This window comes from Crocuta crocuta, unplaced genomic scaffold, assembly GCF_008692635.1.
Source record: "Crocuta crocuta isolate KB4526 unplaced genomic scaffold, BGI_CrCroc_1.0 scaffold138, whole genome shotgun sequence".
Lineage (NCBI taxonomy): Eukaryota > Metazoa > Chordata > Mammalia > Carnivora > Hyaenidae > Crocuta > Crocuta crocuta.
Window position 1 is genome coordinate 9,066,299 of NW_027532585.1, and position 23,147 is coordinate 9,089,445.

General features: G+C 40.8%; 1 protein-coding gene across 3 annotated transcripts in view; it reads left to right on the forward strand.

Moving 5' to 3' along the window:
• The window catches only part of GPAM (glycerol-3-phosphate acyltransferase, mitochondrial), a 65,675-nt gene that overhangs the window by 26,553 nt on the left and 15,975 nt on the right, over nucleotides 1-23,147 (forward strand). For 2 of the 3 annotated variants that reach the window (XM_077779462.1, XM_077779460.1), the window contains exons 2-13: nucleotides 1,710-1,840; nucleotides 3,007-3,129; nucleotides 5,666-5,739; nucleotides 7,881-7,994; nucleotides 9,969-10,115; nucleotides 10,719-10,815; nucleotides 11,965-12,101; nucleotides 14,895-14,994; nucleotides 15,313-15,525; nucleotides 19,508-19,621; nucleotides 20,765-20,850; nucleotides 21,998-22,113. In XM_077779462.1, the coding sequence (XP_077635588.1) occupies nucleotides 1,739-1,840; nucleotides 3,007-3,129; nucleotides 5,666-5,739; nucleotides 7,881-7,994; nucleotides 9,969-10,115; nucleotides 10,719-10,815; nucleotides 11,965-12,101; nucleotides 14,895-14,994; nucleotides 15,313-15,525; nucleotides 19,508-19,621; nucleotides 20,765-20,850; nucleotides 21,998-22,113 (1,423 nt within the window). In that variant the 5' untranslated portion in view covers nucleotides 1,710-1,738. Of the gene's footprint in view, nucleotides 1-913; nucleotides 936-1,709; nucleotides 1,841-3,006; nucleotides 3,130-5,665; nucleotides 5,740-7,880; nucleotides 7,995-9,968; nucleotides 10,116-10,718; nucleotides 10,816-11,964; nucleotides 12,102-14,894; nucleotides 14,995-15,312; nucleotides 15,526-19,507; nucleotides 19,622-20,764; nucleotides 20,851-21,997; nucleotides 22,114-23,147 lie in introns of those variants that run through there. The other variant, XM_077779461.1, reaches the window with a different exon arrangement.

Genomic DNA, 23,147 nt, shown 5'->3' on the forward strand with positions numbered 1-23,147 from the left:
CGCGACGCGGGCAGGTTGTTCTCCCCGCCCCGAGCTCCGGGGTTCCTTCGGAGCCATGGGCCCGGCTCGTGCCGGCTGGGGGTCGGGGTGGTTCTCTCCCTGGGAGACCCGCTGGGGAGGAGGGAGGGTCCTGGGGACCGAGCAGCCTCCGCAGCTCAGGGGACCTTGGGAGCGTGGCGTTGAGGCTGCGGGGGTGCTCTGCAAGCAGCTGGTGCCGGGAAGAGTCCGATGGCACAGGACCAGTGACTGGTCTGAGCGTACACCTTGTGTCAGACACTGGGTTAGGCGCGTTGTAGGTACAATCCAGCCCTCCCAGCAACGCCAGGAGGTAGGGTCTATCGCGTAATGCCCATTTTCCGGATGGGGAAACGAAGCGTAGAAGTTAACCAACCTGTTCAAAGTCACACAGAGGGTCAGCAGTGGGGGGTTTGAATTCGGGTACGTTTGGCTTCAGAGATGACCGTCTTATCACTTGTTCCTTTCAAAACCCAAAGTTGGTTTCCCTCGTCTCATAGTCTGGCGCCTCCAGATTTTGTTTTACTTCTCGACCTTGGATCACCGCTGTAGGGAGGGAGGGGCGAAGCGTGACTTCCTGCTGGCACTCCGCTCTTCTTCCACTCCTCCAGCTCTGGGGCCACCAGGGACTTTTTCTCTGGGCGCAACGCCCCCCCCCGTTGTAGCTACATTCTGCATGTGAAACTGATAGCTGATGTGTTTTATAATCGTGAAGAGCTTTCATGCCTATTCTCTCTCCTGCTCTGTTAGGTTGATGCCATGTTAAATTGTTAAGGCTGTACTAGGATGGTTGTGCTGAGGATAATAGTTGCCGCAGCAAACCTATATGGGGATTTTAGTGAAATCGGAATACACCCTCCAAGTAACAGTTAACTCTGGACGTGACCTTTCTGAGTTTTAAAGGAATAATTTAAGGCCAGGTGAGAAATAGCCAAAAGCTGAAGCAATTTGAGAATTATGGTAGGGAGCTTTTATATTTTAGGCTAATCTCTTTCTTTAGCAGTGCACTATTACTGAGCATTTTCCCTTAGGGTATGATAAGGCTTATTGAAAAGGATGAAAGCTTTTCAGTCAGGTATTTAAAGATGGTGTGGTTTTGTTTTAAAGCTTTGTAGTTGTATTGAAAGTGCAAATACCGTTGCGTTTAAGCCATCACGAGAAAACTGAGACCTCAATTCAGTTTAAGTGGGAAACTTTAGAGGCGCTCTCCTTGCCTTTAGCCATGTTTCCATTGCCTAGCGTGTATGACCAAACATTCCCAGCACATAATTAAAAAAAAAAATCTACTTGTGTGCATACATGTAACTTATATTTAATTAAATAAGACAAATGGCCTCCATTCTCCCAGGAACTGTTCAATTATTAATGCAAATAAAATAATTCTTAGTCACCTACCTGAAATAAGCTATTATTCACTTTTCAACATTCATGGCTGTTTTGTTCAAGAAGTCTAAAGATACAAATGTTGATTTACAAAAAAATTAGAACAGTCTACCAGAGATGATGTTGAGTTTAAACACATCAAAGTCTGTTTTTACACCTCGACTAACCATGGTAGAAGCCCACCAGTGGTTCCTTTGACATCCTATGATGGAGCAAAAGAACGTCGAGGTCAGAATTTTGAGCTTTGGTATCTACTGTCTGGCTTACTTATTAACTTAAATGGTGAATGTATATATTTGTATTTTTTATAGCACATGATTTGGGAGTTACCCCTTGTGACATGGATGAATCTGCACTGACCCTTGGCACAATAGATGTTTCTTACCTGCCAAATTCATCAGAATACAGTGTTGCTCGATGTAAGCATGCAAACGAGGAGTGGGTAAGTTGAATAGGGGTTAAAAACATACAACCTAAAGATGTTCATTTCAGTGTTGTTCATGAAGATGGAGAACTGGAAGCAACATATATCAAGTAGAGGTTAATAGCTAAAGAAACTTCTTAACAGCTGTTGGAAGGTATGTCTTTGAAACCTAATATTTAAAAATTGTTACAGTTTTATGTTAATTGGGAAGAGACAGTTGGGTAGGATATTTAAACACAGTGGTTATGTTAAAAAGCAAAATACTTTGCATAGGGAAAAAAATCTAGGAGTTGTGTTGGATGGTGTACTTATAAAGATACTTTCTGGATCTGTTTTCCATAATGTAATAAGTATGAATTTTGTAATGGAAATAAAGGGTTGTTTTTCTTTTAAATGGGAAAGAAATTTTAGTATGAACCTCAATTCAAAGGACATGCATTTTCTTGTGATTTTTTTTTCTATTTTTTTTCTATTTTGGCATGTTTAAAATATTTCTTGAGCACCCTCTGCTTTATATAAAAATGATGTCAGAGTTTTGGGTGTTTTTTTTTTGTTTTGTTTTGTTTTTGTTTTTTGTTTTTTGTTTTGCTAATTTTTGAGAATGTTACATCAGTGGTATTTGTGCAACTAATGAACTCAATGAACAAAATGTTTAAAACAGAGGAGCAGAGTTTGACCCTAATTGGACAGTAGAGCTGTAATTTAAATTCCAGACAGGATAAAGGAATGTTCCATAGGTTTACCTTGTTTGTTTATTTAAAGTAAAATATTTCAAGCTGTATGTAACAGCTTGCTTACTATGTAAGGCTTTGTAGCACTTCTGTGGGAGTCTGTGATTGAAGGGAGTAAGATTACCTGATTGCATATGTATCCAGGAGCCTGGTTTTATTTAGCTGCTACTGTCCTGAGCTGTTTAACGTTGTCTTTGACCCTTTGGGTGTGCAGATGCCCTTGCTAGCCATTACCATTCTTAGGTGCTCAATTTTTGCTTATGTTCCAAGTTTTGTTCCAAGTGTTGATGATGGATGGGGGAGCCATGAAGGAAAATTACCCCAAGAAACCTCCACTACCAAAAGAAATCTAAGTTCGAAGTTTCTCTTCTGAGATATCTTAGTGTTAGAGATCAAGTGGACAAGTATAGTTCCCTTGCCATTCAGACACTTTTTTCCCTTAACATTTATTAGGGTGAGTGTGGGTTCAGACCTACTGTCTTCAGATCTGCAACCTTAAAATGGAAAGAAAGCCTACTGAGCCGGAAAAGGCCATTTGTTGGAAGATGTTGTTATTCCTGCACTCCCCAGAGCTGGGTAAGAGTGTTACTGCTTGCTGACCGTTAGTAATATATAGAGTGAGATTCCAGCTTTGCGAATTTTATTACTGGGTAGTCTTAATGGACTTAATTCATCTTTAGAACTTAGGCCCATGTCTATAAACCAAATATTTCAAGTAATGATGTTGACTCAATTTGTCTTTCCATTCATTTATGCAGTAAATGCTGGTTAAACAGTTGATGCTAAGTGATAATTTGGTTCGTTTTTAGTTTAGTATGATTTTAGATAAATCTAAGAGTTGGTGGGAACCTTCATGTAACTTCTACATGTTGACCTTTTAACTCGATGTTAAAATTCTAGCAAGATGAGCAAGGAACAGCAGGAGAGAGTTTTAAAGCTCTAAAGCTATGGCTTTGCCCTAGTCTCCTTTTGCTAAGTTTCTGTTGGGGGAGGGTGAGTAAGGATGGAGGGTGTCTGTTGACTATGTTAGTGAAGGATGGTTACTAAATGTTAGGATGAAGACTTAATTTATTTTTTTTGAGAGAGCTAGAGAGAGAGCGAGCGAGCGAGAGAGAGAGAGAGCGAGCAAGCATGTGGGGGTGGGGCAGAGAGAAAATCCCAAGCAGGCTCCATACCCAGCTCGGAACCTCATGTGGGGCTCCATCTCACCACTGTGAGATCATGACCTGAGCTGAAATCAAGAGTAAGATACCTAATGGATGGAGCCACCCAGGCACCTCAAGGATAAATATTTTAAATAGAGTGCGTACGGGCTTGTTGTTTGTGTTTTGGTGAAACAGATACAAGTCATGCAAAATCTTCCATATTACAGAGTAGTATTTGAAAAGAGTCCATCGAATGAGAAGTAAGCCTCTGTTGGCAGCTTGCTAGAGGGATGAGTTAGCATAGGAATTTAGAATCTAATATGGCTGTGTTCTCTGGCAGTAGGGATGCCTTTTAAAAGGTATGCCTGGATGTTCAGCTCTCTCTGGGATGGGCCAATTATCAGGACAGAAATTCTGCCACTTAAGTGCCTGTCATTTATAGAGATTGCTTATAATCTGTATAAATACCTAACTGTGCTATGTGCATGTTCTATTCTGGGTTGGCCTGGCAGGAAGTAGAATTCTGAGTCTGGCATAAAGGGATTTACTAACTTGGAAGAGATTTGTGTGGGACCCAAGCAGTTTATGTTAAATATTCAGGTCTGCTCAAGAATGTCTTAATTATAAATACTGTCCCTTTTAGAACAGAAGTGCCGTGTTGCAAGAATTTGGTAGAATTGAGCGATCATGATAATTTGTAGTCCAGCAGTAAGGACAGTTCAGGTTAATAGACCAGTAGAAATACAAATTTAAATAGATGATCATGTGGCTTTCTTTTTAGACCTGGCATCTCATCTAATTCTAATTTCAAATGCTTAAAAGATCAGAATACTACCTTGACTCTAATGTGTTCTTAAGTCAGAAGACAATTTAGGAAATTATTTGGTGGTGCTGGTGGGAGTGGTTTGGGGTAGGAATAGGTCAGTAGTATAATATGTAGTTGATTTTTGCTTAAATACAGTTCCTAATGGAACTGAACTTGATCTTTGAAGTTCTTCCATGGCATGTTTATTTAAAATGATTTTTAAACTATTTATTAGAGAGAGAGAAGGAATGAGAGAATGTGTGTGGGGGAGGGGCAGAGGGAGGAGGAGAGAGAGGGAGAAAGAGAATCCCAAGCAGGCTCCATGCTGAAGGACTCAGTCCCATGACCAGTGAGATCATGACCCGAGCCGAAATCCAGAGTTGGATGCTCAACCAACTGAGCCACCCAGGTGTCCCTATTTAAAATAATTTTAAATAACTTTCCTAATATTTTTTTGATATTTGCTACTCTTTCTCTGATATCCTGTTTTCCTGGTCTCTAAAGAGATTCATTTAAATATTTTTATATCTTTTATTGAAGGTACATTATGCTTTCCCAACATTGATCTGTAGAAAGCTTACCTTTTTTTGTCCATACTGATCAAGCTATAGACTCTCTCTTTTGAGCAGAACTCTCTCTGAATTATCCCTTAAGGTTTCCAGTAAAGAAAGTCACCTTCAGCCATACATTTTCTAATGAAGTAAACAGTCATTTAGAACAAGATGTAGATTTGAATCCTAAAACCTCTGTCGTCAGTCTCAATTTTCCTATCTGTAAAATGGGGATAATAATTATTGTGTCAGCATTATTGCCAGATTTAGTAATTTAAAGATAACTGTGGTACTTAGCATGGTATTTGTACATTTGGGAAACACTCCAGAGTTCCTGTTATTGATGTAAGCTCTCTGTAGCTTCAGCTCTTCTGGGTCGGAGGTGGGGCGTGAGGCAGGACAGGGAGGCAGGATTTCCTTTGCAAGTTTGTAACCTTCTTTGAAGGCTAAACAGTACTTTTCGATAAAATGTAATTTTTCTTCATCACTTAGATTTTTGCAATGACTAACTTTATACTTGAGTTATAAAAGTTATCAGAAAGTGGTAATGCGAGCTCTTTGCCAGAAATCCAATTGTATATTTATGTCTACATTTGTTTTGTTTCACATAGGATAAGTTTTTCAACTCCAGTATCCCATCTTTGGGTTTGCGGAATGTTATTTATATCAATGAAACTCACACAAGGTAAAAAGAAATTTCTTCTATTTCTAATACATCTCAAAAGAAAAACTGTAATAATTAGTGGATATACTCTAAGAGAATCTCTTCATGTTTTTGAGTTAATAGAATTGAGCTTCTGACGCAAGAGGCTTTATCTAAAAACCAAAAGCAGGGCAGCCACCTGGGAGCCCTATTACTGTCACCGCCATTCGTGCAATTGTATGGTGACTGTTTCATGAGAGTGTAGATGTTGCTACAGCTTTCTCTTTTAATTTGTGTGTGTGTATACATATTTATATATATATATATGTACATATATATATATCTTTTAAATTTTTAAATGTTTTTATTTTATTTTTTGAGAGACACAGAGCATGAGCAGGGGAGGGACCGAGAGAGAAGGAGACACAGAATCCAAAGCAGGCTCCAGGCTCTGAGCTGTCAGCACAGAACCCAGTGCGGGGCTCAGACTCACAGACTGTAAGATCATGACGTGAGCTGAAGTCAGATGCTCAATCGACAGAGCCACCCAGGTTTCCCATTTGTATATATGTCTTTAAAGCTTATTCATCTATTTTGAGAGAGAGTGAGTGGGGTAGGGGCAGAGAGAGAGAAAGAGAGAGAGAGAATCCCAAGCAGGCTCCGCACTGCCAGGGCACAGCCCGACATGAGGCTTGATCCCACAGACGGCAAGGCCATGACCTGAGCTGAAGTGAAGAGTTGGACGCTCAACCAACCGAGCCACCCAGGCGCCCCTGTATACTGATTTTATATCTAAAGTGTGACAAAATGTGGTAAAGATTTATCTGAGGAAAGGGTAGGTTTGAATGTCTTACGATCTGTTATGATTATTGTATACTTAAAAATTGAAACCAGCCTAATCTATGGAGTTTTAGAAGATACTTTCCTGTATTGAGCAAATCTTCTTTCATTTATTATTAGCTTAAGACTTTCTTTAGAATTCTTCCAGACTTCAGACACATGGGGATGGGCTGCTGGGCATCTGAATGAGAGAAAAGAGGCTTTGTTTTAGTGAATCTAGGCTAGGGGATAAGGGAGGAGGGGGGGAAGGTTTTGTGAATGTCTGTGAGGCAGGGGAGAACAGCAGCCAAAAATGCTACCAGCTCTTATAATTCTAAGGGTAAGTGCCTCGGCTAGGTCAGCAGTAGGCTCAGGTGATGAGAAATGCTTGAAATTTTGTGAAAATTTATCCAAGAAGTCAAATACTTAAATCTGAAGGCTCTCTGAAGTTCCTAATCATATTTTAGTGATGAGATCATCACTGAGCGTGATGACATTTGTATATATATTAAAGGTCTTTTTTTTTTTAATAGAACTAAAATCAAGGGACATACTTTTTCCCCATTCCCATGCTACCCTTCTGTCTCCATCTCAAATTTGAAGGAGAGAGGAGAAATTCTGGCCCACTGATTTGTTTTCCCCCTTTTTGACTTGATTAAGATCCTAAAAGAAGGAATCTCATAGAGCCTCTTCTTGTTTATGTAAGTAGACATTTTATGTATAAAGTCAGAGGGTTCACTTGTCTCCATTTGGAGGCAGTTAAGAAGAAAAAAGCATATGCCGTATTGACTCACTGATATGAAGCCATTTAGCGTGATACACTCCCTGTGCGGTTGAGCTGGCTGTTTAGCGCCTCTGTGTGTTACACAAAGCGACACGTAGACATTTGTGTGTACACAAACACACACACACGGCTTTCCAAATTATCTCTTTATAGCCCACAGCCATAAGCTGTATTGCTTATATGTATGGCATTGAACATACTTTTAAAAAATGAATTAATAAGGCATTTTTCTTTTAATATTTGGTTTATTATTTGCAGAGGGACACTATTCAAGCATTTTAGTACACAAATTCCAACTTTAAATTTAGTACACAAATTCCAACTTTAAATTTAGTACACAAATTCCAACTTTAACTGAGAGTACATGCAAGGAATTATGAGTAACATTGCCTGCCACAGGTCATCTTGAACTGCTAAGGAGAATTTGCTCTAGGAGAACACGAGATTTCAGGAATAGAGGAAATGAGGCTTTGTTTTTATAGCAGGGAAACAACCATATAATGTAAGCAATTCATTTTAAGTGTTCCAAGAGTCCTTCTCTGCTAAGTCTTTTTTTTTTTTTTCCTCTTCCACGTTGCAGGCATCGAGGATGGCTTGCAAGGCGTCTTTCTTATGTGCTTTTTGTTCAAGAACGTGATGTCCATAAAGGCATGTTTGCCACCAACGTGACTGAAAATGTCCTCAACAGCAGTAGGTAAGGGTGGGGATGCTGTTGTAAAGGGAAGAGGCAGGGAAGGGGGGTGGGGTGGGACAGTAACTGCCTTTTTTAACCTTGGGTTTTCTCTGGGTCTCTGTCTCAGGAGGGGTTTCCGTTTCCAAATGTCAGATATTAAACTCAGAGGAAAGCAAGGGAAGGCAGGAGAACAGTTGGTTTTGGTGAGCAGTGCTGGGTGGGGATGGCAGCCTTGTTTTATGCATTAATAATTGAATGAATGGGCTTCTAATATATGAAAGGAGAGCTGGAATTCAGGGATGCACATATTTCCATTCTCTGTTTTCTGTGATATAAATGTTTGGGAATTTGTGTTTTCTCATTTTATTTGTTATTTAAACTTGCTACTTTTTAAAAAAGTCTTTTAATGTTTATTTTTGAGAGAGAGAGACACACACAGAGTGTAAGTGGGGGAGGGGCAGAGAGAGAGGGAGATAGAATCCAAAGCAAGCCCCAGGCTCTGAGCTGTCTGCATAGAGCCCGATGCAGGGCTTGAACTTACAAACTATGAGATCATGACCTGAGCTGAAGTCAGGCACTTACCTGACTGAGCCACCCAGGCCCCCCGTGTCTCCTAATTTATAGCCAAAAGAGAAGCATGTTTGATATTTCTGTCAAATAATTATGGAGTACGTAGGCACAAATTCTTGTACTAGAAAATCATTACTAGAAATTTTAAAAGATTCTATTCTTGCTCTCAGAGGAGCTTGCTTACAAAATAGCAGAGACTGACTTAAATACAATGGAACAGGGAAATGTCATTCTCAAGTTTAGGCATTAGAATATGGGAGTTTGCGTGAAGGTCAGTCACTACTGTGCCTCATTGGTATGGCCTGCGGAAGACATCTACCTGGATTTGGGGAGCCAGACACTAGAGTGGTTTGAAATTCAGACTGCTTAGAAATGCAGACCCTGTAGTGTGGTTATTTAAGGCCTGAACAGTGGTGGCACATAGTAGGTACTCAACAAGTATTTATTGAATGAATGAGTAAATAGTTGATAATGGAGATTTACTTATCTTGTCAATTACTTGTAAAACTATTCCTGACCAGATTGAAATAAAGGTATTAAAGGAGTCGGGCTAGGGTGCCTCCATGTCCTGTGGAATTGGTCTTTTGTATCGATGAGTTACGGGGCTCTGTGGAGCTTTGCTCCAAACTGGTCTAAAATCAGTAGCAACAGTGGGAGAAAACATAATTATTTGAAACTCCTTTGGGTTATTATATATTCTGTTTTCTAGGTAAAAACCTCCAAGTATGTTTCGTTCCACCCAGGTGTTTTGACTAGTAACTAGAATATTAAAAGTGATTTAAGGAGATTTAACCTCTTATGTTCTTCCCTAAGTCACGTGGAAGATTAACAAAACTGGATTAAATCTTACCTCTTAACTTCACTGCTTATTGGTTTATCTTGAGCATTGCCTTTCTTATATTACTGGTTTGAAATGGAAAACACTTGTAAATATTTATGCCCCTCTTTGATCCCTCTTAGAGAGTTTCACATACAGTTCAAATAAAGGCACAGTATAAATGAGTAGTAAATTAGATCTTCAAAAGAAAAATCACACATTCCTTTGGCAGTGGGCTTTGGATACCTCTGAATTATATGTCTGAAGGGATAACCTTTCTTTCTCTCCCCCTCTGCTACAGTGCAACTTTGTGTCCCTCACAGCATACATGGGACATTCAAATTGGTGTAGTTGTTACCCAGTGAATTTGAGTTACATTCTTAAATTTCTGCCTTCCAGATTCCTCGGGGATTCATTGATTCATGAATATAATATCCCTAATATTTAGGCAACCAAGCAAAACCCATCTAACTCGAGCTTATTCCCATGTTAATCACATATTAAGAGAAGATAGGTTTTGTTTTGTGATTTATAGCTGTGAGTTAGACAATACCGAATGCAGAATATAGCATAGAACCGGTTACATTGTCTTTCTGCTCTCAATTCAGAGTACAGGAGGCGATTGCACAAGTGGCAGCTGAATTAAATCCTGATGGTTCTGCCCAGCAGCAGTCAAAAGCCATCAGTAAAGTGAAAAAGAAAGCCAAAAGGATCCTTCAAGAAATGGTTGCCACCGTCTCACCAGCAATGATCAGGTATTAAAAGGCAAAGTAAAAAGCTTCCAATTGGAGCTGTTTTGAGCAAACAGGGACTGAGCCATTGGGCTTTCCTAGCACAGTGGTTTTGGCCTAAACGAAATTTAGACGTGATCTGATGTGAAAACTAACTCCGTTTTATATTCATATTTGTATTCAGCTTGTGTGGGAAGTAGCACTGTGGTAGATGTTAAGGTTCCTTAATGTTTGTTAATTAATAACAACCACCAAGTTACTGCTGACCTCTCTCTAGACTTGTGAGCCGGGTTTCACACACCCATATCTTAAAGGGAGGGGTTATATAGGCATTCTGCTCACCTAAATGTTTATTTGATTTGTTTCTGATGTGTAAAGTGTGCTATTTGAGTGAAGATTTTAGTCTATAATAAATAGATAAATAAAAACAGAAGATTTTAGTTTATAATAAGTATATGTATCTATGAGTGTGTGTGTAAAAGTTTAGATACAGACAGACACACACTAAGTCACAGGCGCTTTTAGGTTGTAGGTTCAGAAACTTGAATAGACAAAATTCAGCCTCTATATATAAATGTGTGCATATACACTTAAATTCCTTTTTTTTTTTTTCTTTTCCCCACTTAGACTGACAGGATGGGTGTTGCTCAAACTGTTCAACAGCTTCTTTTGGAATATTCAGATTCACAAAGGCCAACTTGAGATGGTTAAAGCTGCAACTGAGGCAAGGAGTTCTGTGATCTGTCATTCCATTTCCCCATGTTTGTGGAGTGATGTTAGAGTTCTTTTGTATGGAAATGTTCTTTTGTGTGCTGTGTGTATTCCAACCCATTTGGAAGATCCCCCCTGAGAGATGGGCCACAGTAGCCTTTGGGGAGGGGCAGGGAGGGGCAGGTAAAGGTGCAGCTAGGTGCAGGATTCCTTCGGTGAGTTACCTTGCAACAACTCTGAAATCAGGTAGAATAATCCCTATTTATAAATGAAGAAATATAAAGCACAGATAGAAGATTTCCCAGTCATGGCTGGTAAGTGACTGCCCATGATTTCAAGCCAAACCAGGCTTGCCTCTAAACCCTCTGCTTTTTTTTTTTTTAAAACATGACCAGGGCTGCCTCTCAGAAGACAGTCCACTTGAACTCTCCATTGTGCTTCTCCTTCCCCAGCTCTTTTTTATTGTGGCTCTGCTGGTTTTCAGATAGGGAAGTATTGCACTGCAAGAAGTTCATGTTACCGGAAAATGTTTTTATTTTTTATTTTTTTATTAAAAAAAATTATGTTTTTATTTATTTTTGAGAGAGAGAGAGAGAGAGAGAGAGCATGTGTGGGGGAGGAACAGAGAGAGAGAGAGGGAGACACAGAATCTGAGGCAGGCTTCAGGCTCCCAGCTGTCAGCACAGAGCCTGATGCAGGGCTTGAACTCACAAACCCGTGAGGTGATGATCTGAGCTGAAGTTGGTTGCTTAACCAACTGAGCCACCCAGGCACCCCTGGAAAATGTTTTTATTTTTTATTTTATTTTATTTTATTTTATTTTATTTTATTTTATGTTTTATTTATTTCTAGGAGAGAGAGAGAGACAGCGTGAGCAGGGGAGGGTCAGAGAGAGAGGGAGGCACAGACTCTGAAACAGGCTCCAGGCTCTGAGCTGGCAGTCAGCACAGAGCCCGACGCAGGGCTCGAACCCACGAACCGCGAGATCATGACCTAAGCGAAAGTCGGACGCTCAACCGACTAAGCCACCCAGCTGCCCCTGGAAAATGTTTTTAAAGAAGGAGTCCTTGATGAGCCAGTGTTTGAGTGATCCTAACCACATAGAAAGTGTGATTCAAGGTCATATTTGAATTTGAAGTTTGGCATTTTTTTCTTTTACTAGATGAATTTGCCACTTCTGTTTCTGCCAGTTCACAGATCACACATCGATTATCTGCTGCTCACGTTCATTCTCTTCTGCCATAACATCAAAGCGCCGTACATTGCTTCAGGCAACAATCTTAACATTCCCATCTTTAGGTAAGATCAGCTTATTTTGAAATTTAAGGCATGAAAAAGATTGTATTTTAAATTCTTTGTTTTTCCTTATAATTTTTGAAACATATTACTGTAAAGATGATGTGAGCTTTTCTACTTTCATTATAAAAATTTATTGTGGAAAGTTTGACAAGTACAAAAAAGCTTTAAACTCTCACCGATATTCCCGTGTTTTATGTGAAATACTTGGTGAACAGTCAACTTCACGGGCCGTATTTATCAAATGGCTAAAAGACAATTAGACAACGTGGCGAATTACTGAATCAGGTTTGGCAGTAGGGAAGGCCAGGGTGGGGGTGGCTGGTGGTGTTGATACAAAGTAGGCGAGAAGAACCATACCTGGTAACTTTGGCTTCACAATTTAGTAGCACTAGAAACATGTAATGATTATAATATGACACAAAAAGTATATTTTAGAAGTTTTCAGGAGAATGCAGTGGGTTCCATTCAGAGGAAATAGTCTGAAGATGCAGAAAGGTACAATTGTATGGTATGTTTAGGAAATGGCAGACAAGTCAGTAGGGTTAGAATGCAGGGTGCAGTGGGAAGGGTCAGAGGCCAGAAGTGGCCTCTGTGTAGGGAGTGAGAGCTGGAGCAGAACAATTTTTAGGCCGAGGATTCAGAGTGTATCCTGTAGTTGAGCAGTGGTCAGATTTGCGTTTTGAAAAGTCACCCTTGATTAGAGGGAGTTAGAGCAATTCTTACTATATTGCAAGAGTTCAGGCAAAAGATAATGAAGGGTTAAATTAAAATTTGTAGTGGTGCTTTTGGTGAAGAGGGCAGAGATTTGAAATGTATTTAGTAAGGTGAATTTATAAGACCCAATGCTAGTCCAGAATGGAAGAGGGGTTGATGAGGGAGGGAGACTCCTAGATCTTTAACACCAGGGAACTGGGTACATAGTGGAGCTGATCACCAATGGGGAATGAACGAGGAGTAGGTTTAGTTGGTTTGGGATATTGAGAGCTCAAATTTCCAAGCATAGAGCATCCCTGAGGTCCGCTCTGAGCCGTAGGGAGTATGAGGAGGATGGATTTACAGTAACAGGAAGGGAAGTGGGCTTGTGGGTTGTGCACATAGTAGGGCCTTACAAAGTGGCAGTTCATCACCTTCGCATGCTGTGAAGTCTGATCCTCAGCCTCACAGTCCAGGGAGCTCCTTCCTAATCGCTTGGCTCAGAGTTCTGTGGCTAACCAGACTCGTGTGAATGGGTGAAGGGAAGCCATTCATTCAAGCAGTCAGCTGATTCTTACCCAGCTATACTTTAGACAAGAGTGAAGAAGTTCTATAGTCCTTGCCTTCAAATAGCTCAGAATCTGCTGGGGAATGTAGACAAACCTCTGTAATACAATGTGATACATCCATCTGGAACAGACATGCTTCTCTAGGGACTAGGCTATCTGTTTACTCTTCTGAGCACCTCTTCCCAGTACTGAGGAACCCGAGAAGTGGTACTAGAAAGTCATCAGAAAGTTGGGGTGTCTGGGTGGCTCAGTTGGCTAAGTGTCCAACTCTTAATCTCAGCTCAGGTTTTGATCTCAGGGTCATGAGTTCAAGCCCTATGTTGGACTTCTCACTGGGCATGATGCCCACTGGAGGGAAAAAAGTCATCTGAAAGTTGTTGGCAGGCATAGATTTAGAGCCAAGAGGAGTGTTCCTTTCAGGCTCTAGGGAGGCCCTGCCCTATAACAGTCTGCCTTTCCTATAATCAGAATAGCTCCTGTAATCATTCCCTCCAGGTTCTCAGCTTGGAGGTGCTCCTGGAAGGATCCCATGGAAGTGGGTGTTAAAAATTGATAGTTTCTCATAATCATGAACTCTATGCCAGTCCTTGCTTAGCTCATCATTTTTCAGACGTGACAGCCAGTCAGTGACCTGGCCTCTTGACTCACAGCTTTCTTTTGTTACGTGCCAGTCTATACATTCACAAGTCACTGTTCAGGGTGGGTTGTTTCTCTGAGTGGTTCATCTCATTCATTATGCACTTGTCTGCAGTCTTGCTCTCAGAGAGTGATATGAAGGTCTGGGGACATCTTGCTGTTGCCTCCTTATACTGACTAGAGAAGATACTGGCAATATGTGTTGATATTGACATTTTAATATCACTCTATTAGGAAGAATAGGAAGAGACTCTGAGTTTGGAAAGGTTGGGTTAAGTATTATGAAATTTCATCTTAATATAAAGATCCATCAGTGTTGTGGAAAGAAACAAGGGGTTGAGAAAATCACGTTATCCCTGTGTAAGTGCACACGAAGCACATTTTTGTTTCACGTTGTGGAAAATTGGTTATGCTTGGTTTGGGCTTGATAAAATTATCATAGTCTCACAGAGACACTCTCTAAGCAGTACCTTCTTGAGATTTCCCCAAAGGAGCTCCTGTAACCTCGCATTCATTTTGCAGTTCATGTGCCAAAAGCACATTGCAGGATGTCTAATGGTTGGTGTCCTGAGACCTTGGCAGGGGTTTACAATTTAGCAAGTATTTCATAATCCTCTTAAAATCTGCCACAGCACCTTTGCAGGGTAGTATATGGTACCAACTTGTTTTGGTTTGGAACAGACCTTATTAGAGCTTCAGTATACAAAGTGATGTTCTGAAGGCTGATGAACGATGTAAGCAACTAAAAATGTCAGTAATGTGGAAAGTGGAAAAGTGTCAGCAGCTCAAACAACACATGGTTTATGTTCATATAGTGTATGTTTTGAAGTAACTTGGAATTTGAGTATTTGTATGTTTTCCTATATAAGTAAATAATGCGTTCTTCAACATATAGTACCTTGATCCATAAGCTTGGTGGCTTTTTCATACGACGAAGGCTAGATGAGACGCCAGATGGACGGAAGGATATTCTCTATAGAGCTTTGCTCCACGGGGTATGTATGCTGTCTCATCGTCCTTAAAGCAGTTATCATAGTCATCTCACAGTACGAGGAAGAAGAGACTTGATTGAGATTTAAAAAAAATGTTGTCTGTGTAATTATTCGAGTGGTTATTGTTTGGGTATGGGTTTGATGATTATTTTTGTAATCACCGAGATAGAGCTGTTGAGGAGCTGACTTGCCATTATTTATGTGAGTGGAACACTTTGTCAGTAGTGAAGTTCTAGGTGTTTGTTTGACGGTTTACCTTTGCTGAGCTCGTTCTAAGTGGGGTGGTCTGGGTTTCATGTTTATACTCTCCTTATTTTCCAGCATATAGTTGAACTACTTCGACAGCAGCAGTTCTTAGAGATTTTTCTGGAAGGCACACGCTCTAGGAGTGGAAAAACCTCCTGCGCACGGGCAGGACTTTTGTCAGTTGTGGTTGATACGCTGTCTACCAATACCATCCCAGACATCTTGGTCATTCCTGTTGGAATCTCCTATGACCGCATTATCGAAGGTCACTACAATGGCGAACAGCTGGTAAGAGGATTGCCCACCCAGAAGTCTTCTTCACTTTTAAGTCTTTTGCTCTTAGATAAGTGCTTTTGGAATTAACTAAGAGTGTGTCTGGTCCTACTTAAAGCAGGAAACATGGTCGAGTGGGCATGCTGAGTGGCTTTCATCTTTTGTGCCCGCCTGATGGGTAGTGCTAATGTGGCATTTCCCTGTGCTTGGAGGGAGTGATGTGGCTGGCCTTGATCTTGGGATTGGGAAATGGAAGAACACTTGGCATCGCATTGCCGTCTCTACCTGGGGGGTTATAGGTCATTCTCCCCAAGGTTTTAGTTTATGTGTAAATTGTAAGTCAGCCTGAAGAAATGTTGGGATCCTGTTGATAAAGCAGTTATAACAAATTAATTTGGAAAGTGGCAGTAGCTTTTTAGCAAACTTTTTATTGAAGTGAGTATGATAAGTTTCAGAAGAATGCACAGATCATAAGCCTATAGCTTGGATTATCCCAAAGTGAACACCCCCGTGTAATCAGCATGCATGCACAGCAAGGGACAGTATTAGTAGGCTCCTAGGAACCCCCGTGTGCCCCTCTCTTCACTGTCCCCTCAAGGGTAACCACTTACCTTGACTTTTTCCAGAATAGATTAGTTTTGCCTATTTTTGGCCTCTTACATAAATGAAATTGTGTAGTGTGTGGTCTTTTTAACTTCTGGTTTTCCTTGCCCAGGCAGGTGCCGGTGGGACTCACCCATGTTACTGCATGCAGTTAGAGTGTGTTTGTTCTCATAGCCATGTAGTATTCCAATGTATGCGTGTACTTTGGTTTATTCGGTTGCAAACAGTTTGGTTTCTAGTTTTGGACTGTGATCAGTCTTGTATATTTCTCTTGATGAACACAGGCATGCATTTTGTAAGGTAAGCACCTAGGAGTAGAAATTGTTGGCTCATAAAGTATACATGTGTTCAGCTTTAGTAGATGCTGACTAACCGTTTTCCAGAATGCTTTTACCAACTTACCGTTCCTGCCTGCATTGTGAGAGCTCCAGAGGGACTTCGCTTTGCCGTTATTTAGTGTGGAAGTCTGGGACACAGCACTTCTTCTAAGGTCACTGCCCCGAGCGTGCCAGAAGCTCAAGGACACTAGACAATTAGAGGCTTTACAAATGAAGTGGTAGTGCTCAGTTATTACCTGAGTTTCTCTGAGGAGACCCCTCCTTGTGGATATTTGTCTGTCTTGAATGTGTGCACCACTCACCCTGTCTCATGAGGCCATATCTGTCTGTGGACTCACAGACTCACAGAGTCCTCTGTCTATTATATGCCCGTCATTGTCCCTTACGTAAATTAATGTTCAGGAAATGAACACTAAATGAATAATAGGGTTAAAGGCCACCGTGGGGCTGGATTTGGCATTTAGTTGCCTATGGTTAGATATTTAGACTCTGGTGATCATCAGACTTCATATAAGTGGCTTCTTTGACATCTTATTTTTCTTTGAGAACTGCAGAACTGTTCTCCATCCTGTTGTATCAATTTTATCTTTCATTAATTTGCAGTGGTATTTTTTTCTTTTTTAGGTTTTAAATTTTAATTCTAGTAGTTAGATACAGTGTTCTATTTAGTTTCAGGTGTTACAACATAGTGACTCAACAGTTCTGGATGTTACTCAGTGCACATAGAAGGTGCACTCTTCATCCCCTTCACCTGTTTCTCCCAGCCCCCCACCCCCACCCCTGGACCATCTGTTTGTTCTCTATAGTTTGTTTCATGGTTTCTCTCTCTCTTTTCCGTTGTTTGCTTTGTTTCTTGAATTCCACATATGAGTGAAGTCATATGGTATTTGTGTTTCTCTGACTGGTTTATTTTGCTTAGCATTATACTCTCTAGTTCTGTCCATGTCACTGCAGATGGCAAGATTTCATGCCGGAGTCCCACTCCAGCCAGTCCAGGTGTCCCTGAAGGATGGATGGTGTCAGTGAGAGAGTGAGAGAGCCCGGGATTCTTTATGATCATCAGGCAGGCGTCTCTGCACTGACTGAGTCTCAGCTTTAGTTATGGTTAAGTGTATGGGGAATAGCACAGAAGTGGCATTTGCCTTAGACAATGATTTTTTATGACAAATTTCTCTGATACATAAAAATTTCCCAGAACATAGATTTGTAGAAGACTCATGTGCAACGTTTATCAATAGTGATTGATATAGGTGATTTAGATGCTTATCATATGGGGGAAGGAAGGTATCTTTAGCATTCAGATACAAGCAAGACAATGATTTTAGCATAGCAAAGGCAAAAGTTAGTTCTTTGTGAGTAGGGGTCGATAGCCTGTTTGCTTAAGGGGAAGTATAAGAAAAACAGGATCCTCAGGAAACACAGTGTTTGCTCCCATAATCACAAAAGAAGAAGTTCCTACAATAAGTTCCTTCACAAGGTGCAATCGTCATACCAGGGCCAGAATAAGGGGACAAGTCACTCCGGATACCAGTCAACAAGGTGCCTCGGGGTTGGTGCTCAAGCAGAAACAATTGAATGGGGATAGATATCAGTCATCATCTGACAGCAGGAAGCCTTGCAAACCTGCCTTAACCTCACAAGGAGTTTTCTCAACTAGTGAGTTCAGAATGGCTCCCAACAATTTCATACTTTTTTGTCTGAGTAATACTCCATTATGTATATATACACCACATCTGTATCCACTCATCTATCAGTGGACACTTGGGCTCTTTCTGTAATTTGGCTGCTGTAAATACTGCAATAAAATAGGGGTGCGTGTATCCCTTTGAATTCTTTTTTTTTTTTTTTTTTGGTATTTTATATAGTTTTTTATTTTTTGGGTAAATACCCAGTAGTGCAATTCCTGGGTCATAGGGTAGTTCTGTTTTTAATTTTTTAAGGAACCTCCATACTGTTTTCCACAGTGGCTACACCACTTTGCATTCCCACCAGCAGTGCACGAGGGATCCGTTTTCTCCACATCCTCGTCAACACTTGTTATTTCTTGTGGGTTTTTTTAGCCATTCTGACAGATGTGAGATGATATCTCATTGTAGTTTTGGTTTGCAGTTCCCTGATGATGAGTGATGTTGAGCATTTTTTCATGTGTCTGTTGGTCGTCTCTAAGTCTTCTTTGGAGACTTACCTGTTCACGTCTTCTGCCCATTTTTAAATTAGATTTTAATTAGATTATTTGTTTTTTTGGTGTTGAATTGTATCAGTTCTTTGTACGCTTTGAATACTAACCTTTTATCACATCTTCTCCCATTTGTAGAATGTCTTTTAGTTTTGTTGAATGTTTCATTTACTGTGCGGAAACTCTTTATTTTGATGTAGTCCCAATAGTTTATTTTTGCTTTTATTTCCCTTGCCTCAGGAGACATATCTAGAAAAATGCTAGGGCTGATGTCAGAGAAATTACTACTTGTGCTCTTTTCAAGGATTATTATGGTTTCAGGTCTCACAGTTAGGTCTTTAATTCATTTTGAGTTTGTTTTTGTGTATGGTGAAAGAATGTGGTCCGTTTTCATTCTTTTGCATATTGACATCTAATTTTCCCAACACCATTTATTGAAGAGGCTGTCTTTTTCTCATTGCATATTCTTGCTTCCTTTGTCAAAGATTAATTGGCCATATAATCGTGGGTTTATTTCTGGACTTTCTATTCTGTTCCATTGATCTATGTGTTTATTTTTGTGCCAGCACCGTAGTTTGCAGTGGTGTTTTTGTGAGTGGCGTAAACAGTGTACTAAATGAATTAGTGTTACGTGTTCTGTTTTTCATTGACCAAACTGCTTCTCCTAATGAAAGGATTACATCTTTTAGCATCTCTGCATGCTGGTCATTTTCCGACAGGTCTCAGTCAATGAACACTTACTTTCCCTCTTTATTCAGTGTTGTCCTTTTCAATCCAGACCTCCAGTTTCCATTAAGAAAGATAACCGGTATTTTTTGGAGAGCGGAATACCTGCTGGCTTTATCTCTTATCATGCTATTCTTTCCAAATTGGAATTTAGGGAAAACCTAAGAAGAACGAGAGCCTGTGGAGCGTAGCTAGAGGTGTTATCAGAATGTTACGAAAAAACTACGGGTGTGTCAGAGTGGATTTCGCACAACCGTTTTCCTTAAAGGTGAGTGTTGGAAGGAGGCTCTGCGAAAGCCTTGGCATAGCCCCAAGTCAGAAGATGTGGCCTCTGCCCTGCCTCTGTTGCCTCCTCCACGTGTGTCCTCAGGTCCTTCTCTAGTAAAAGGAGGACTGTGTCAAGAATGGCATTTCCTAAATTATCCCACCAGGGTGTGCCTGCTGACAGGACAGTAAGTGTCTCTATCTTTGGGAAATAGTGGGGTCCGTATTTATAATTATTATTTTTAGTTCATGGGAATTTTGCATGTTGCTTCATAATATATGTTGCTATTTTAATATTATGTTTTAAAATCACCTTTAGAGGAAAGTTTTCAAAACCTAACCCCCGAGGCAGGGTAAAATTGACGGTAGTCCAGGAAGATATCTGCTCTACGGAGTGCAGCCTGGCAGCCAGCCGCACGTCCGAAGGGACAGCGGCCGTCTCGTGGAGGAGCCTAGGGCGGTGGGTCCCTGGGGTCCTGGCAGCTGTAAATTCCGAAGATTTTCAAATTGATAAGGAAGGAGAAGGATGAGGAATGAAATCGGGAGCCCGGGAATAAGGAGCACAAGTCCTGCTCTTCCTTTTGTTCCTTTCCTCCCTTTACTTTAAGGACTCTAACTGCCGGGCGCGGTGCTCTCTGACCTTACACGCCTTCACTTTCCGGGAGCCTTGCCCTTTCCTACCATTTGTCTTTTTCAAAACCATTGCACATCTTCTCTGTATCCTTAGGATTTGCTTTTGGGTGGAGGTTCTTTTGAGTATCCTGTGACCCTCAGGTTGTTAGATTTCCTTTAAAAAGCATGATTGTGTTGATTATCACAAATAATAATATTGGGAATGTCAAATAATTTCATGCAGATGTGAGAAATGTTAAGCGTTTTCCTTTAACTTTTAAATAACTTTGCTTAAGCACCACTGTCCCATCCTTTGTGTCATCAGTCGTTCGACTTGGCACTTGCCAACACCCTGGGGTGAGTCTGCACCTCTGAGGCTACTTGAGCGTGGAGAAAGTCCTCCTGCCTGGTAGCACGGCTCATTTTATAAACTACTCCCCTGTTACTTTTTGAAGAGCGAATCATATTTTATATATGTTTATGTAAGCAAGACAATGAGAGCTAACGACTGTGTTGTATTCCCGCACCACGCCAGGAATATCTAGAAAGCCAGAGTCAGAAACCTGTATCTGCTCCACTTTCCCTGGAGCAAGCTTTGTTACCAGCGATACTTCCTTTAAGGTAAGATTGGTGGAAATGTTTCATGCTAACCTAACTATCACATGTCTATTATTTCTTACATGACATAGAGAAATAGGTGACCTTTCTGAAGAATGTGCACATTCTTGTTTTCACTTCCTCACCGTGGGTAACTTTTCTCTTGGGCTGATAAAGGATAGTGAAGTGATGGGTTTTCATATTACTCTGGAGGTTCTTGATAATTTGCATTATAAAATCTTTTTGAGCGTATGAATCAGGTAGGAGATCATATTCGATTTGTGCTTTTGAATGTGGGAACTAAATTCCTTTTGGTAGTAGCTTAGGTTATGTATATTGTTAGTGAAGACTATGAAAGTGTTTTCTATGTCCGTTTTCCAGAATTCAAATTAAATTGTAACTTAGAGAAATTAAATATTAAGCCCTTAATTTGTTTAAGTGTTAACATATTAGGAATGTTTTAAAATGGGGTATCGGGGCAGCACCTAGGTGGCTTGTCAGCTAAGCAGCAGACTCTTGGTTTCGGCTCTGGTCATGATCTCATGGTCTGTGAGATTAAGCCCCTCATTGGGATCTGCACTGATAGCACAGACCCTTCTTGAGATTCTCTCTCTTCCCTTGTCTCTGCCCCTCCACCACTTGCTTTCTCTCTCTCTCAAAATAAACACTTTTAAAAGATTAAAAAAAATAAAATGAGGTATCAGGGCACCTGAGTGGCTCAGTTGGTTAAGCATCTGACTCTTGATTTTGGCTCAGGTCATAATATCACAGTGTGGGGTTGAGCTTCATGTGGGGCTCAGTACTGGGCATGGAGCCTGCTTGGAATTCTCTCTCTCCCTCTGACCCTCCCCTGCTTGTGCTCTTCCTCTCTCTCAAAAAAAAAAAAAAAGAAGTGAAATATCTTGCTTTATGCAGTTTTTTCGGCCAGTGAATTTTGGGGGTAATGTACCAATAAACTAGTCATAACTCAATAAAATCTTTTGGTCAGGAGAGTGTATTAAACACAATAAAGTAAATTATGGAGGAAAACAATGTACAGAAAGAATCTATTGGTGATTTAAATGTAGACTATGTAGTGGTTAGAAGTATTTAATACTTTACACCTTAGTTCTAGATAGTTTGCTTATAAAAGGGTGTGGTTGTAGAGTCTAATTAAAAACAATCTTTTCAGACCCAATGATGCTGCTGACGAAGGTGCAGACACATCCGTTAACGAGTCCAGAAATGTGGCAGATGAATCCTTCCGAAGAAGATTGATTGCAAATCTGGCTGAGCACATTCTCTTCAGTAAGTACGATACCAAACCCAGGCTCAGCATGGTGCAGGGCACATCACACTGGTTTGGAAACAGCTGTAGTTAGGCTCTACTTCTGGTGCCATCCTCTACTACAGAGATGGTGATGGTTAGTTATTAGGAACGTGATGCTGTGGGCATTTGATGTAATTAGGGAAAACATCACACACGGTGCCTGGAAATTAGTAGGTGCTCATGTGGTAGCTCTTCTGCTTTTTAAAAAATAGTACTATCAGAAAGATTTGTTGCCTCTTTTACTCATGAACTTGTTTCTTTGAACTACCTAGTGGTATGGCATCTAGTTTTATAGTTGTGTGTCCCTTTTCCTGCTGACCCCATGCTTACCGTCATCCAGCAAATATTGAGGGGCCATCACGTGTGTGTAGAGCTTTGTTTGCGCTGTGGGGAATACAAAGTGAATAACGAGCGGTTTTGTGCGAGCTTGTGCTGTTCCTGGTGGCAGCATTGTGCACAAATAATTCGAGTGGGAGTGAGCTGGATCGGAGTGAGCAGAGTACAGGATCAGCCTTCTCTAAGTCCCAAATGGCAGCGTGTGTCATGCTGTAGCATCTGCTCCATAGCCCTGTGTCCCTTGGTGCACAGCCCAGGGAGGCTGTCCCTGCCCTTCCCTGAGCCTCACCCCGAGTCCGGCCAGACTCTTGGCCCCTCCCGGCACCACCGCTGTGTGGGCTTTCTGACCAGCTCGCACTCCTGCCCTCCTGCTTCACACGAGGTCAGGGTCTTCTTTCTTAAGCACGTCCATCCGTGTCTCTCTCCTGCTTGAATTCCACGCACTCAAAATCCTACATCCCTACTGTTGAAAAGTTGGAAGATACAGATAAAACCCACTACCCAGATAACCAGGGATGTTGCCATCTAGTCTTTAAAAATAGCTTTTACAGGTTTGTATTGTGCTGTTTTCCAGTTATAATACAAGTATGTATTACAGTTTTTAAAAAACCCTTCAGAAATACTCTTTTGAATGGCAATAAATATGGTACTTGGTACGTTGTTTCTTAACCGCTGG